The following is a 13,972-nucleotide window of genomic DNA, read 5'->3' on the forward strand; positions in this document are numbered from 1 at the left end:
TCCAGTTGGTGATCTTGTTATACCCATCTGTCTGTGGGCTAGCCATCTGACAAAAACAAAGGGCCCTCCCTCATGCACCTACTGCAAATGCTTTGATAACCATGAGAGGATAGACTAGATTCGTTGTCATCCTTTTGTATTTTTCTAATCAAAAGAATGATCACAACATATTTTATAACTCACACATGTTTTCAAAAATTAAAATATATTAATTGTCAACTATTTACATTTCCAATAATTCTAGTTACATATATATACACTTTATATATTAGTTTTTCTCCATAAATATTAATAACAGTCACCTAAACAGTTTACAGCTCCAAATAGCTATGGACATTACAGATATTGCACATTTTATTTAGCTAAAAAATCATCAGCCAAACTATTCAAAAGTAGTGTTGCCAAACAGACATAATTTTTACGTAAGCAACTTTTAGAAAAACAGCTTATCCAGAGTCATAAGCCAAAAATAGCTTTTGAAAAAGCTTCATCCCTAACAAACATGGCCTAATTAGGAGAGTTGATTGTCGTGTCTGCACCAGCTATTAGGTAATCCTCCAATGTATCGAAGAAATTGGTTGCTCACTCGTCATGTTGAATTACATGAGTATTTAATGTGTCATTTCTCTTGAGGAAGTACGAACTGTCATTTTAATTAGCATTTTGTACAGTAACTTGAGTAAACAAAATTTCGTGCTGAATAAGGTTTTTGAAATAATTAGTTGGTATATCAACACAACATACATGATATTAAGGTAGAAGTTCATTATTTTGATACCCAAGATGCTCTATCGAATGATGTGCATTAGAGTGTTTGGCTTAGCCGTCCTTGTATTTTTGGCCCTTACACCAGTTGCTCTTCATCCTAACAAGTTGTACACAAAATCACAAATTATTATCAATAATGAAACATGTTCACCGGTTACTTTCTGCTTTGATTAATATTTATTGAGCTTTTATGCACTTAAATAAGTATCTAAAAAGAAAGGTAGAGAATCAAATAATTTTTAATGCTACCCTTTACGTTCAGGCTTTGCCTAGGCAGGCTCATTCAAAGGCCTACAAACTGGTCTAACACGTTGGACTCTCTTTGGCGTCACTATCGACCTCTGAACAATGACAATTATCTTTTTTTATAAAAATGTTATTAAAGAGAACTCAAATTTTTGTAATATTGTTTTGATATGTTTTATTCAAGACTTGCAATTGTATCGTAGAATTGCAAAATGTTATTTCTAAGAAAAAGTTTACAAAACTTTTGGCAACAACCTATAGAAATTCATAGTTTTGGGGGTGGACCTACCACCGGCATCTTGTGATTTGATCCCATAATGACTCAATTTCTAAGCTTAAATATAATCATGTTAACTAACACAATAGACAGTTTGTAACATAAAAAGATAGTTGAAGGGTTGAATAGGCCTAGCGACAGGCATCCAAAATTCAAATCCATCCTCTCACAAAACCAAGAGAGAGAGATGGACGGTGACTGGTGTTTACTGAGACACCAAAAGTTTTCAATATAATTTCGTGATAAAAAAGTTTACAAACTACTTAGTTGGTACATGAAACACAACATGATATCAAGTAAGAAGATCATGATTTTGAGACCCAAAAAGCTCTATCTAATGATGTGCATCAAGTTTTTGACAAGGTCATCCTTGTGCTTCTGCCTCTTACACTAGTTGCTTTACATCCTAACAAGTCATACCCAAATCACAATCATCACCAATAAAAGATCGAGTTCATTGAGTACTTTTTCTTTGATGAATATTTATTGAGATTTTGTGCATTTCAAGATTATCTAAAAAAAGACTAGACAATCAATTCATATACTTTAATGTTACCCCTTACGTTAAGGCTTTGCAAAGTCTACTACGCGGATTTAGACAAAGACCTACAAGCCTAGTCAGCACCTAGGACTCTCTATGGTATCACCATCGACCTTCAAACAGTTGCTATTAGTTTTTTCTAAAATAGAATGGAGTTTTTCCTAGTAATGTTTGATATGTTTAGTTTAAGGACTTTCTTTGTTTCTGTAGAATAGCAAAGAGTTTTGTTTTGCGCCTATAAATGAAAGAAAACAATTTTACAAAACTCTTAGCAAGAGATATCAAAATCGTGATTGGACCTACCGCCGACAGAAACTAAAGATAACAAAAGATATCAAAAGGTTGGTGCTCAAACTATGTCAAAATCTCAAACCATAGAAATTCATTCCACTCGGAAAAAGAACCCATAGAAATTCGTCTTCTTATTTGGTCCCACGACGACTTGATTTCTAGGCTTAAGGATAATCGTGTAAATAAACAAAAACAAACACATTGTAACAAACGAAAATAGTTGAAGTGACTTTTACACGCCTAGAGTCAAAGCCAGCCTCAGAAAACCCAGATAGAGAGATAGAGAGAGAGGTGGACAGTGCCGGGTGTGTGCTGAGACCTGACTAACCACACAAGTCCCCATCTGCCTACTGACCGCAATTGATCAAATCAAAACCCCCTCCCTCATTTCCTCTCCTCGCTCATTTCCCTGATACGACCGGGGTTTTGTCCGGAAAACAACAGCCCCCGTCTGCCTGCTCCACCCCTCACCCTCCCGGCGACCGACCGCTGCTGCTGCTGCGGCGGCGAAGACCCCGCGCGGATTCCTCACCGCCCGATCCGGCGATGGACGCAGCGTCCAGACCTCCCCCGCCGCCCGGCGCCGGGGTCCGCGTCCGCGCCCCGCTGGTGAACTCCGCCTCCCCTTCCTCTCTGTTCGTCTCCCCAAGGCGCGGCTTTTTCTATGCCCGTCGGATTTGGCGGTGGTTTGTTGGGTGCAAAGGTGCCACCTTTGGGTCGAAAGCTTCGATCTTTCGGCTCGGAGATGGGCGTTTCGGTGTATGGGATTGGGGGTTTGGTGGATCCAGTCGCGGCTGCGGGTCTGGATCTGGGCGCTTGACTATTTTGGGGCGGGGGCTTTGGTTTGGCGAGTTCTGGTGGCGTTTCTGCGACACCGGGCTGTGGGGAATGGGTAGAAATGGAACACGGAAACGGTCTCTCTACTCTAGCTCTTATCTGAAATTTGTCGCGGAATTGGGCAGTGTGAGTAGCGCTTGTAGTTGTTAATATCTTAGTGCTAATTTGTGGATTGTGTTGATTCTTGTGAGTATGAAAGTACTAGATGGGATTTGCATATTGCGCATGATTAAGTTTCGTTTTCCCCTAGTTGTGATTTACATTCAGAGTAAGTTGCATGAACTTGTACTATGTCGTAAGAGAGCTTCGCCTGCTCTAGGATCTCCTGTGCATGTATTCTGCTCAAGTAATGAGATGTTCATTTTTCATTCTTCTGGAAAGATGTCATGCGCAAATGGCTTGCTAGTTTTTGTGAATTCGATTATGTTAGTATCACACCGCAGTGTATTCAGTCTTGTGTGTGGCTTGGTTGTAACACACTAGACCCAAAATCAGCTCAAAGCACAGCCCCCATGTAGGACGGGCTACCACACTACACCTCGCTTATGCTTTTGTCATCACTTCATGTAAGAGGGTTAACCCAGGAGGTTACCCTTCGAGCCAAGAAGCATTATATACTAGCACTCTTAAATTTAAACCTTTCAATGTGAGACTATCCCATGACCACATCATAATACACGGCCCAATCCAAACAGGTTGGGTGTTATGTTTGGTCAATTTTGGACTTGCATTTCTCCAAATGCCATTTGAGGCTACAAAGTTGCAGATTCAATATGGGCCCTTGCCTTATAATAAACCTCTCCCATACCAATTCAATGGTAGAAACATATTACTGCAAAATTATTGAGTTAGTAGGTGTCTTTAAACCAATTGCATGCTCCTTCTGCCCACCATTGATTTCCAGAACTCAGCTAGGCCTTGCCTGGGACATTCATTGAGGCTCTAAAATAATGAACTTTAACATGTCTTATTGTTCGTGGTTTCTCTTTATGAAGGTAATTCCATGCTTTTTGATGCCCCTGACTCATGAAATCATGTGACCTTGTCTCTAAAAGTAATGCTTGTAACCCTCATGCAGTCATGATCTTGAACTATGTCAATTATACATCTCAGCTTGAGGGCAGCAAAAGTATTTTTTTTCATAATTTGTTTGTTGTCCACCTTCCGACTACATCTTGCTTCATTGATGCCATATAATCAGTGTTACAGGGACACACGTGTCCAATTTTTTTTTGCTGCGTCGACTCGCGTTGGACGTGTTTAGCCATGTCCATGGCAGGGGAGAGGAGGAGGAGGAGACAGACCTGCAGCACGTCGTCGCGCACCGGCTTCCATTCCCTTTCACCGGCCGCTGCCCAGATCCAAGCTGCGGGGAGAAGAGGAGGCGACGGCAGGGGAGGAGAGGAGATGATGGGGGGGGGGGGGAGAGGAAATGAGGAGGCAGCGGCGGGGGAGGAAAGGAGGAGACGGCGGCAAAGAGGACTCCGGGGGGGGGGGGGGATGAGTGCGTGATGTGTGCGGCTGCTGAGCCGGTTGGAGGAGTTAGGGTGTGCGGCTGCCGGGCCGGCTGGACGGGGATGGGCCAACAAATGAGTAAATGACGGCCCATTTTACGTTTATTCTTTTCTATTTTTTTTCTTTTTAGCCTAATCTAGTGTATTGATTGTAAATTAGAACTACGATTTTATTTCCCCTTCTAGTTTATTAAAGAAGAGGTATATCTCTATGTTATACATATCTTTTATGTATATACTTTTATTTGGGGGCATGTGAACAAAAAGAACTTTCAAAAATAAAGAATGGGAAGCTATCCATGGTGCTATGTTATATTCTGCCTTTTGAGTTCAGCGTAATTGCTGAATTGATGTTTTATTTGTAACATTTTTTTTTTGCTCATTGCCTTGATATATATCAAGAGTTGTAACTCGCTGAATCATCTATTTGATGCCTTTTAATTTCTTATCATGTACCATATCGTGCTTTTCCGTCAATACAACTTCTAAACTTGTTTTTCATTGGATTTTGCAGGTGGAGTCTGTCTCCTGCTATTGCAGATTAGATACAGGCCTTAAAACTGTTGTAGATGCTAGAAAGTTTGTTCCTGGTGCAAAGATGTGCATGCAACCTGATGTCAAACCAAACAAGCGCAAGTCAAGGAGCTCAAGGAAGGAAAGGTGCAGAACACAAGCACCACTTTTACCTGGCCTACCTGACGACCTTGCTATTGCCTGTCTTATACGGGCTCCTCGAGTGGAACACCCCAATCTCAGGTTAGTTTGCAGAAAATGGAACCGCCTTTTGTCTAGGAATTACTTTTACTCCCTTCGCAAGAAAATTGGAGTGGCGGAAGAATGGGTTTACGTCTTTAAAAGGGACCGTGAAGGGAAGATATCTTGGCATGCCTTTGATCCACTAAACCAGCTGTGGAAGTCGCTCCCACCAGTTCCATCAGAGTATTCAGAAGCATTGGGCTTTGGCTGTGCAGTTCTGAGTAGTTGCTATTTATACTTATTTGGTGGCAAAGATCCCTTGAAGGGCTCTATGAGACGTGTTATCTTCTACAATGCTCGGACAAACAAATGGCACCGAGCTCCAGATATGTTACGGAAACGCCACTTTTTTGGTTCTTGTGTCATAAACAATTGTCTATATGTTGCTGGTGGGGAGTGCGAAGGAATACAGAGGACACTGCAGTCTGCTGAAGTTTATGATCCTAATAGGAACCGATGGGCCTTCATTACTGAAATGAACAATGGGATGGTGCCTTTCATTGGAGTTGTATATGATGGAAAGTGGTTCCTTAAAGGACTTGACTCACATCGCCAAGTGACTAGTGAAGCCTACTTACCGTCATCCAACGTCTGGTCAGCCATTGATGATGAAATGGTTACAGGCTGGCGGAACCCGAGCATTTCCTTCAATGGTCGGCTCTATTCAGCTGACTGCCGGGATGGCTGCAAGCTTAGAGTATATGATGACAACACAGGAACATGGACAAGGTTCATGGACAGTAAGCATCATTTGGGCAGCTCACGTGCCTTTGAAGCTGCAGCCTTGGTGTCACTCAATGGGAAGCTTTGCATTATCCGCAACAACATGAGCATAACTCTTGTTGATGTCTCGGATCCAACTATGAGTATCGAGACTGATAGTGCACACATGTGGGAGACCCTTGCTCGGAAGAGCCAGCACAAGTCATTTGTAGCAAACTTGTGGTCGACCATTGCAGGACGGAACTTGAAGAGTCACATTATCCATTGTCAGGTGCTGCAAGTTTGAGGGCAGCTATTGTGAATGGGAACATGATCAGATCAACTAAACATCAATGGAACAGCTCTCCGCTAAAAGGTTAGTTGGATTCCAAAGCAGAATTATGGCAAAAGAAGCTCATTGACATATTGCCCAAACAAATCCTTGTTCATTTGAGGACCAGAAACTCCTATTAAAGATTCTGACAGCATGGAGGATAATCATTGGTTGTAAAAAGTGTATCAGAATTTTATTGGAAATCGGAAAGCGAGAAGAAACTCCCTAGTATGATGGTAGTCTATTCAGCGTTAGGCATGGGAGTTCATTCAATCAGTGGCGGCAGGCAGGGAAAATTACATCTTAATTCAGGATCTCCACCATCGGTCTCTCTCTTGTCACTATAATTGTCTATCTTGTATCGTACTGCTTAATGTTGGTGTATGTTGTAGTGGCAGGATAGCTAGACTTTAGGATTAGAAAAGCTATAAGCCTAATGCTTATTATACTTTTGAATTTCGTTTGGCCTGGCTGTTATATCTGAATGTTATCATATCTTATCGATGGGTGTTGGGGCGCTGCTTGATTGCAAGAGATTTGTTTTAAGCAGGCTATCGCGGAAGTACAAGTCACTCTGCCTGAATCATCAATTGAGCTATGCAGCTGATGAAATCTTCAAGGGAAATTAGATGGGATGCAAAAGAGTTTTGTGTATTATAGTACATTCGTTGTCAATCATGTTTGAGGCTGTTGATTTTGCTTTCTTTCACCTATGCTCATAGGAAGAGAGAAGCTTCCATTTTGGATACATGTGAGAGTATGAGCTAGGTAGTTTGTGTGATTACAGCCACTGCCGCTGTGGCACATTTGTTGGGATCGTCACCATGCCGTCGCAAACGCCTCCATCGGTCTGTCTATTGCCTCCATCGGTTTGTCTATTGTTTACCTAGCTGATCTGTCTTAAACCTTACGTCAAGTATTCATAACTTCTTTCCCACGTATAAGAAGTTGGGCTCAATGTTTACAGGCCTCACGGGCTGGGCTTCTTCACATGCCCCATTCACTATCGAAGTAACGTGGGTTGGGCTTCATCTTCCGCTTGTCGGCCTATTCTGTCAAAGCTTTCTCCTTTGGATTCCTACGCTCTAGATGTAGTCGTCATCTTGATCTTGGTAGTATCTTCACCAGGTGTGCTAACATCCCTCCCTCCTTGAGAACCAACTTGACGCCAAGTCGGTACATGAGGAAACTTGATCTTTAGTGCTGCTTCATTTTCCCATGTTGCTATGGACTCAGGCCATCCAGACCAATGCACCAAAATTTGAGGAATTACACGCCCTAGCCGGTGATAGAGACGACGATCTAAAATAGAGACAGGAAAACGTAAATCGAGATCAGGATCAGGAATGTGAGCACTGACCTTTTCCTTGGCGACCATAGCTCATTTTAACTGTGATACATGAAACATAGGATGAACTGAGCTGGAATCTGAAAGTTGTAACTTATAAGCCCTTGCATTTATCTTCTGCACAATCTGGAATGGTCCAAAATAGCGGAAAGATAGCTTGTAGTTGGCTCTGTTAGCAGCCGAAGCCTGGACATAGGGTTCTAATTTCAAGTAAACCCAGTCCCCCACCTCGAATTGCCTTTCGGTTCTGTTCTTGTCAGCTTGGAACTTCATGCGTTGTTGAGCTCGTTGTAACTGCTGTTGCAACAGTTGGGTCATTTTGTGACACTCGGCCAACCATTCAGACAGATCCAGAACAACACAATGTTCAACAGAATCAATACTAAAGTGCTTCGGATGATGGCCATATAACACCTCGAATGGAGTTTTACCAAGAGATGAATGATAATATGTATTATACCAAAATTCTACTAATGAGAGCCATTTAAACCACTGTTTTGGACAAGCTTGAACAAAGCATCTCAAATATGCTTCTAGGCACTGATTAACTCTCTCTGTTTGCCCATCTGTTTGTGGATGATAAGCACTACTCATCTGAAGTTGTGTTCCAGTAACTTTGAACAATTCTTACAAGAAGTTACTAGTAAAAACTTTGTCTCTGTCTGAGATTATAACTTGAGGTAATCCATGCAACTTAAAGACATGGTGCATATAAGCTTGAGCAACAATGAAGGTAGAAAATGGATGTGCTAATGGAACAAAATGAGAATACTTTGAGAACTTATCCACTACCACCAAAATGCAATTATAATGATGTGATGTAGGGAGGCCTTCGATAGAATCCATGGATATTACATGCCAAGCTTGCTTAGGCACAAGAAGAGGTTGAAGGAGCCCAGGGTACTTGACCCTTTCTAGTTTAGCCTGCTGACAGATGTCACAATATGTCACAAAGTCATGCACTTTCTTCTTAAGAAAAGGCTAGGCAAATAAAGATTTAATTCTTCTATATGTTACTAGATAACCAGAGTGGCCCCCTAAAGCACTAGAATGCAAGGCTTGCATCACTTTGAATTGAAGACTGTCATTGTTACTCAACCAAACTCTTCCTTTAAACCTGATAATGCCATCTCGTAGAGCAAAATGATCCAATTTCTTGCCTACTGCTAGTTCTGTCAAGAGCTTCAGAGATTGTTTATCTTGTTGGTACCACTGCACAACCTCCTCTAACCAAACAGGTTTACTGACTGAAACTGCAAACATTTCGACCTTATGAGTATCCTCACTGATATTTGGCCTTCTAGAAAGAGCATCAGCGGCTTTGTTATCCAAGCCTTTCTTGTATACTATTTTATACTGTAAACCAAGTACCTTTGTGAAGGCCTTGTGTTGCCTTGGTGTAGTCAACCTCTGATCATCAAGATGAGTTATTAGAAACTCAGCATGCTAGATATAAGATCGCCATTACTCAACAGCATAAAGAATAGCCAAATATTCTTTTTCATATGTTGATAACCCTTGATTTTTAGGGCCTAATGCTTTGCTGATGAATGCTATAGGATGGCCTTCCTGTTGAAGAGTAGCCCCTATCCCTTTTTCACTAGCATCAGTGTCAATAACAATTGTTTGTGAAAATTTGGTAATGCCAGAATTGGAGCAGAAATTAAAGCATCTTTCAGAGCTAAAAATGCTTGCTGAGCTTCTTTAGTCCAAACAAACAGCTGACCTTTCTTGAGCATGTTGGTTAGTGGTTTGCTGATGATGCCAAAATTTTGCACAAATTTTCTATAATAACCAGCCATTCTTAGAAAACTTTTGATATCCTTGATGCAACTTGGTGTAGGCCAATTATTGACAATGTTTATCTTAGTTGGATCAGTAGTAACCCCTTTTCTCACTAATAACATGACCAAGGAACTCTAATGTAGATTGTGCAAAGGCATACTTGGAAGCTTCAGATGTAATTGATGTTTGAGTAAGAGGGTGAAAACTTGTTTCAAATGCACCAAGTGTTCCTCCAACGATTTGCTGTAAACCAGGATATCATCTATCAATACCACTACACACATTCTCAACGAAGGTGCAAGCACATGATTCATAGTGCCTTGAAAACTAGTTGGGGCACCTGTAAGGCCAAAAGGCACTACCTTGTACTCATAATAGCCATTGTGAGTTTGGAAGGCTGTTTTGAATTCATCACCTTCCTTGATTCTTAGCTAATGAAATCGTGCCCTATGGTCAAGCTTGGAGAAAATTGTTGCTCCTGACAGTTCATTGAGAATTTCATCCACCAATGGCATGGGATACTTGTTTTTGATAGTATATGCATTAAGCTTCCTGAAATCTACACAGAGTGCCACTCTCCTGTTTTCTTCTTCACCAATAGCATTGGAGATGCAAATGGGCTAGAACTATGCTGGATAATATCGTTCTGCAACATTTCTTGTACATGCTTTTCAATCTCATCTTTTTGTTGTGGTGTGTATCTGTATGGCCGAAGCCTGAAAGGTTGTGCACCAGGTAGAATAGGTATTGTCAGGTCATGAGGTCTTTTAGGAGGAAGTCCTTTAGGCTCAAAGAAAACTGCAGCAAATTCTGCCAATAAGGCTTGTAGAGGGGCAAAATTAAGAGTTTCAACAGCTAAGTCAATTACTGAGTATAACTCTAACATCTGAACCACACCATCTTGCCTGAGTAAAGAATCCAGTTGCTCATAGGAGATTGGCTGACAGTAATCAAGCATAGGCAATATTCTCTGCAGTGTTATCCTGTTGTCTCTATACATGAATGACATTCTCTTGCAAGCCCAGTGAACATCCTTGGGACTATGTAATTCTAACCAATCCATTCCTAGCACAATATCATAATTGCCAAGGGGAAGCACCTTCAAGTCAATGTAAAATGTATTGCCTTGGCATAACCAACTGCAACTGGGAATCTGAAAATAACACCACATTATACCACCATCAGCAATATTCACTTTAAGTGGTTGTGTTAATTTCTAAACACCTGTCATCTTCACCATCAGGTGACTGTTGATAAAGCTTGAAGAGCTACCAGAATCAACTAACATCATGACCTCTTGATTCTGCACATAGCCGCGTAACCTGACTGTTTTGCCACCTTCAGTGCCATCAACTGCTTACCTAGAGATTGCTAAGACTTGCTCATCAGCAAGAGGTGCTTCACTATGTTCTTTGAGATCTTCAGCAAAGCCATGATCTGCCTCACCTACTAATGCTCACATTTCTTCCACCATATGTAAATGAACTGATGTTGAACATTTATGATTGTGACTCCACCTTTTGCCACAGGTGTAGCACAACCCTTTGGCTCTTCTGTATGCCTTCAAAGAAGCCAATCGATCTACACCTCTTAGGTTTCTACTGGCATCATTTGTTCTTCTATCATTTGGGCCTATACTGGTAGAATTTTTGACAAGTGGATGTAATGGTAGAGGTAGAGTTAGTGCTTTTAGGGAAGTCTTGCTATAAGAAAAAACATCCATCTTGCGATTGTCTCGTCGAGCATTGTGATGAAGAACATCCTCCTGTAAAAGAGCAAGGGAACTCGCAGTATCCAAATCTTGGGGTCGTTGAATAATAACAACTAATCTAATATCCTATTTGAGACCATTTACAAATCTAGTGGTAAGCATTAGTGAATTCATATTTTCATCATGAGCTAACAATTGATGCACAAGATTATCGAACTGCTCAATGTACTCTGAAACAGATCCTAACTGGTTAATGTGAAAAAACTGTCAGATGAGATGATTATACTGATCTCTGCCAAACCTAGTGGACAACGTAGAGCCTAACTCCTCCCAACTCATGTTTGGCACTCGATGTTCTACATATTGTAACCAAAAGGCTACAGGACCAACAAAGTGCACATGGCTAAATGAACCCACATATCAGAAGGTATGACATACAACTCAAAAAAATGTCTCACAACGTTTCTTCCACAGCTTTGTGTTAGCACCATCAAATTGTGGAAAATTGACTTGCGGAAAAGCTGAACCCAAACCAAGAGCTATTGACGAAAATCTTGACCCACGAGATACTTCTGATGGAAAAGGGACCAGGGAAAATTTTGGATGCCTGTACACACCTGTGACTGGAGGAGGTACCAGAGTCATGATGACCCCAGTACCTGATCTCCGGTGTAGTGGTTCAAAGTGGTGGCCTCTTGATCTAGATGCCGCTGAAATTTCAGAATCCCCTAGGTGAGCAGGGCATGGCGTCTTGATGAAGCCAACATGCTTCTCTTCATGGGGCGCATCGACTATCTCAGTATGGGCAGCAAATTGATACACCTTCTGCTTCATCTCATGGACCACCACTTGGAGATCCTGAACCTTCGCCTCCATCTCCGGCTTCCAAGACTCGATCGGGTCCTTGAGAGTCCGATTGGTCTCCCTTTGCTCCATCATAAACTACTACTACTACTTGGCAATCGCATCCATGCTTTGCTGCTGACGAGATTGGTACCTCGGCTTCGCGTAGAGATCGTTAGAAGCCAGATCGAAATTCTGGGGAATGGTGGTGGTATGGATAGGCTCTGATACCATATGTGAGAGTATCAAGAGTATGAGCTAGGTAGTTTGTGTGATTACAGCCACAGCCGCCACGGCACACTCACCGGGATCGCCACTGCGCCACCGCCAACGCCAACGCCTCCACCGGCTTGCCTATTGTCCACCTAGCTGATCTTTTGTAAACCCCACGGCAAGGATTCATAACCCCTTCCTCACCTACAAGAAGTTGGGCTCAACATTTACAGGCCTCACGGGTCGGGCTTCTTCATATGCCCCATTCACTACCGAAGTAATGTGGGTTGGGCTTCACCTTTCGCTTGTCAGCCCGTTCTGTAAAACTTCTTCTCCTTTGGATTCCTGCGCTCCAATGCAGTCTTCACCAGGTATGCTGACTACATGACAACTGATTTGTTTAGTTGCGATGTAGTATAGCCCGAACTTTTTTCATCGAAACATGCATGGGCCAGGATTCCAAATCTGAGCACAGGAGACAAGCCTTTCTATTTCTAAGCATAACGCCAGCAACTTGCAGTGTCCATCCGATTCTGTTGGATGCAGTTTACTTGTAGCTTCTTTTTTGCATGTCGTAGTCGATGCTGAAGGTCTAAGCGCTAGCTCTGGGCGTCGCACTCTGTTTGGCCTTTGACGGTAGAGGGGCGATGCCAAGTACTCACGGAGTCGCGGTGGGCGTCAGGTGGCGGATTGCCTCGGTCAACAGGACCGACCGATCGAGGCAGAGCGCGGCGGCCACTCCTAGTCCTGTGGTAGCTTCGACTACCGCAGGCCGAGCAGCTCGTCGCTGGACGTCACGGGGGACAGATCTTGCACACCTGCTGCGACACCACGGCAGTGAGTGGCAGGCCGAGCAGCTAGGGCATGCGCCATCGGGGGCTTGGACCTTGGGAGATGAGCTGCATCTCTTTGCAATGGGCTGAGATCCGCTAGATTCTAAAAATTTTGGGTGTGCCTAGGCCTACCCGGGGACCCTATTGGACCCACCCCTGGCTGGATGATGGTCTCGAGAGGTAGCATAGGTTCATGGGCAAAAGGTGATGGAAAAAATGCGACAAATTTTAAGTCCAGATTTTATTAGAAGAAAAAGTATACAAGCTAAACTAGATGTAAACACTAGAACCAACAAGTCTATCTTGTATCTCAGATCAAAAGTATATTTCTCATGAGTAAAAGCTACGCGCACAACTTACTTGTTGGGTTGATGAAGACGAATTTCTACGAGGGTGATCTGGTTGATGTCCTAGTAGCAGCTTCATGTACGTAGTCGAAGTAGAGGATGTCGACGAAGAAGAGGTTGAGATAGGTCGTAGTCATCGTAGTAGTCACCGAGCGATCACGCCGAGCGCTGCCCAAAAACCCGATTGCTGCCCTGTGCAAGACTTCTGTGGCATTGGTTTCGGAGATCACACTCTCATTTCTCCTCGGTGCATGCTGATCAGAAAGGACGATAAGGCTAGGTAGCAGAACAAAATAGTGCCGCGCAAGAGGGAAGAAGTGGAAAAAATGTGAAGAACCGAAAAACAGGAATGCAAACTAGTACGTCTCCTGGTTCTCAAATAGCTATAAAATGCAGTAGTAACTGCCCATCAAGAATGGTAACTAACGTGTTTATGACAGGTTGAAAATGGTAGTTTTAATCTCATTGCAATGCCATTAACCAGAATGATTATTGCCATATTACTGCATGGTTCAAAAGCTTGTTTAATCACATTAAAAAAGAATAAAAGGAAAAGATAATTGAATGTTTGGCTGCCGTTGCTACATGTGCATGCCACGCTCATCTCAAGTCACAAGTCACACGAT

General features: G+C 42.4%; 1 protein-coding gene across 1 annotated transcript; it reads left to right on the forward strand.

Annotated features, from left to right (window-relative positions):
* The first annotated feature begins 2,501 nt into the window (after positions 1–2,501).
* Positions 2,502–6,798, forward strand: LOC133903311 (F-box/kelch-repeat protein At1g55270-like). The gene is made up of 2 exons (XM_062344619.1): positions 2,502–2,732; positions 4,989–6,798. The coding sequence occupies exons 1-2, from the start codon at positions 2,670–2,672 to the stop codon at positions 6,237–6,239; spliced, it is 1,314 nt and encodes a 437-aa protein (XP_062200603.1). The 5' UTR covers positions 2,502–2,669; the 3' UTR covers positions 6,240–6,798.
* The last annotated feature ends 7,174 nt before the right edge of the window (positions 6,799–13,972 follow it).

This window comes from Phragmites australis, chromosome 21 (assembly GCF_958298935.1).
Source record: "Phragmites australis chromosome 21, lpPhrAust1.1, whole genome shotgun sequence".
NCBI lineage: Eukaryota > Viridiplantae > Streptophyta > Magnoliopsida > Poales > Poaceae > Phragmites > Phragmites australis.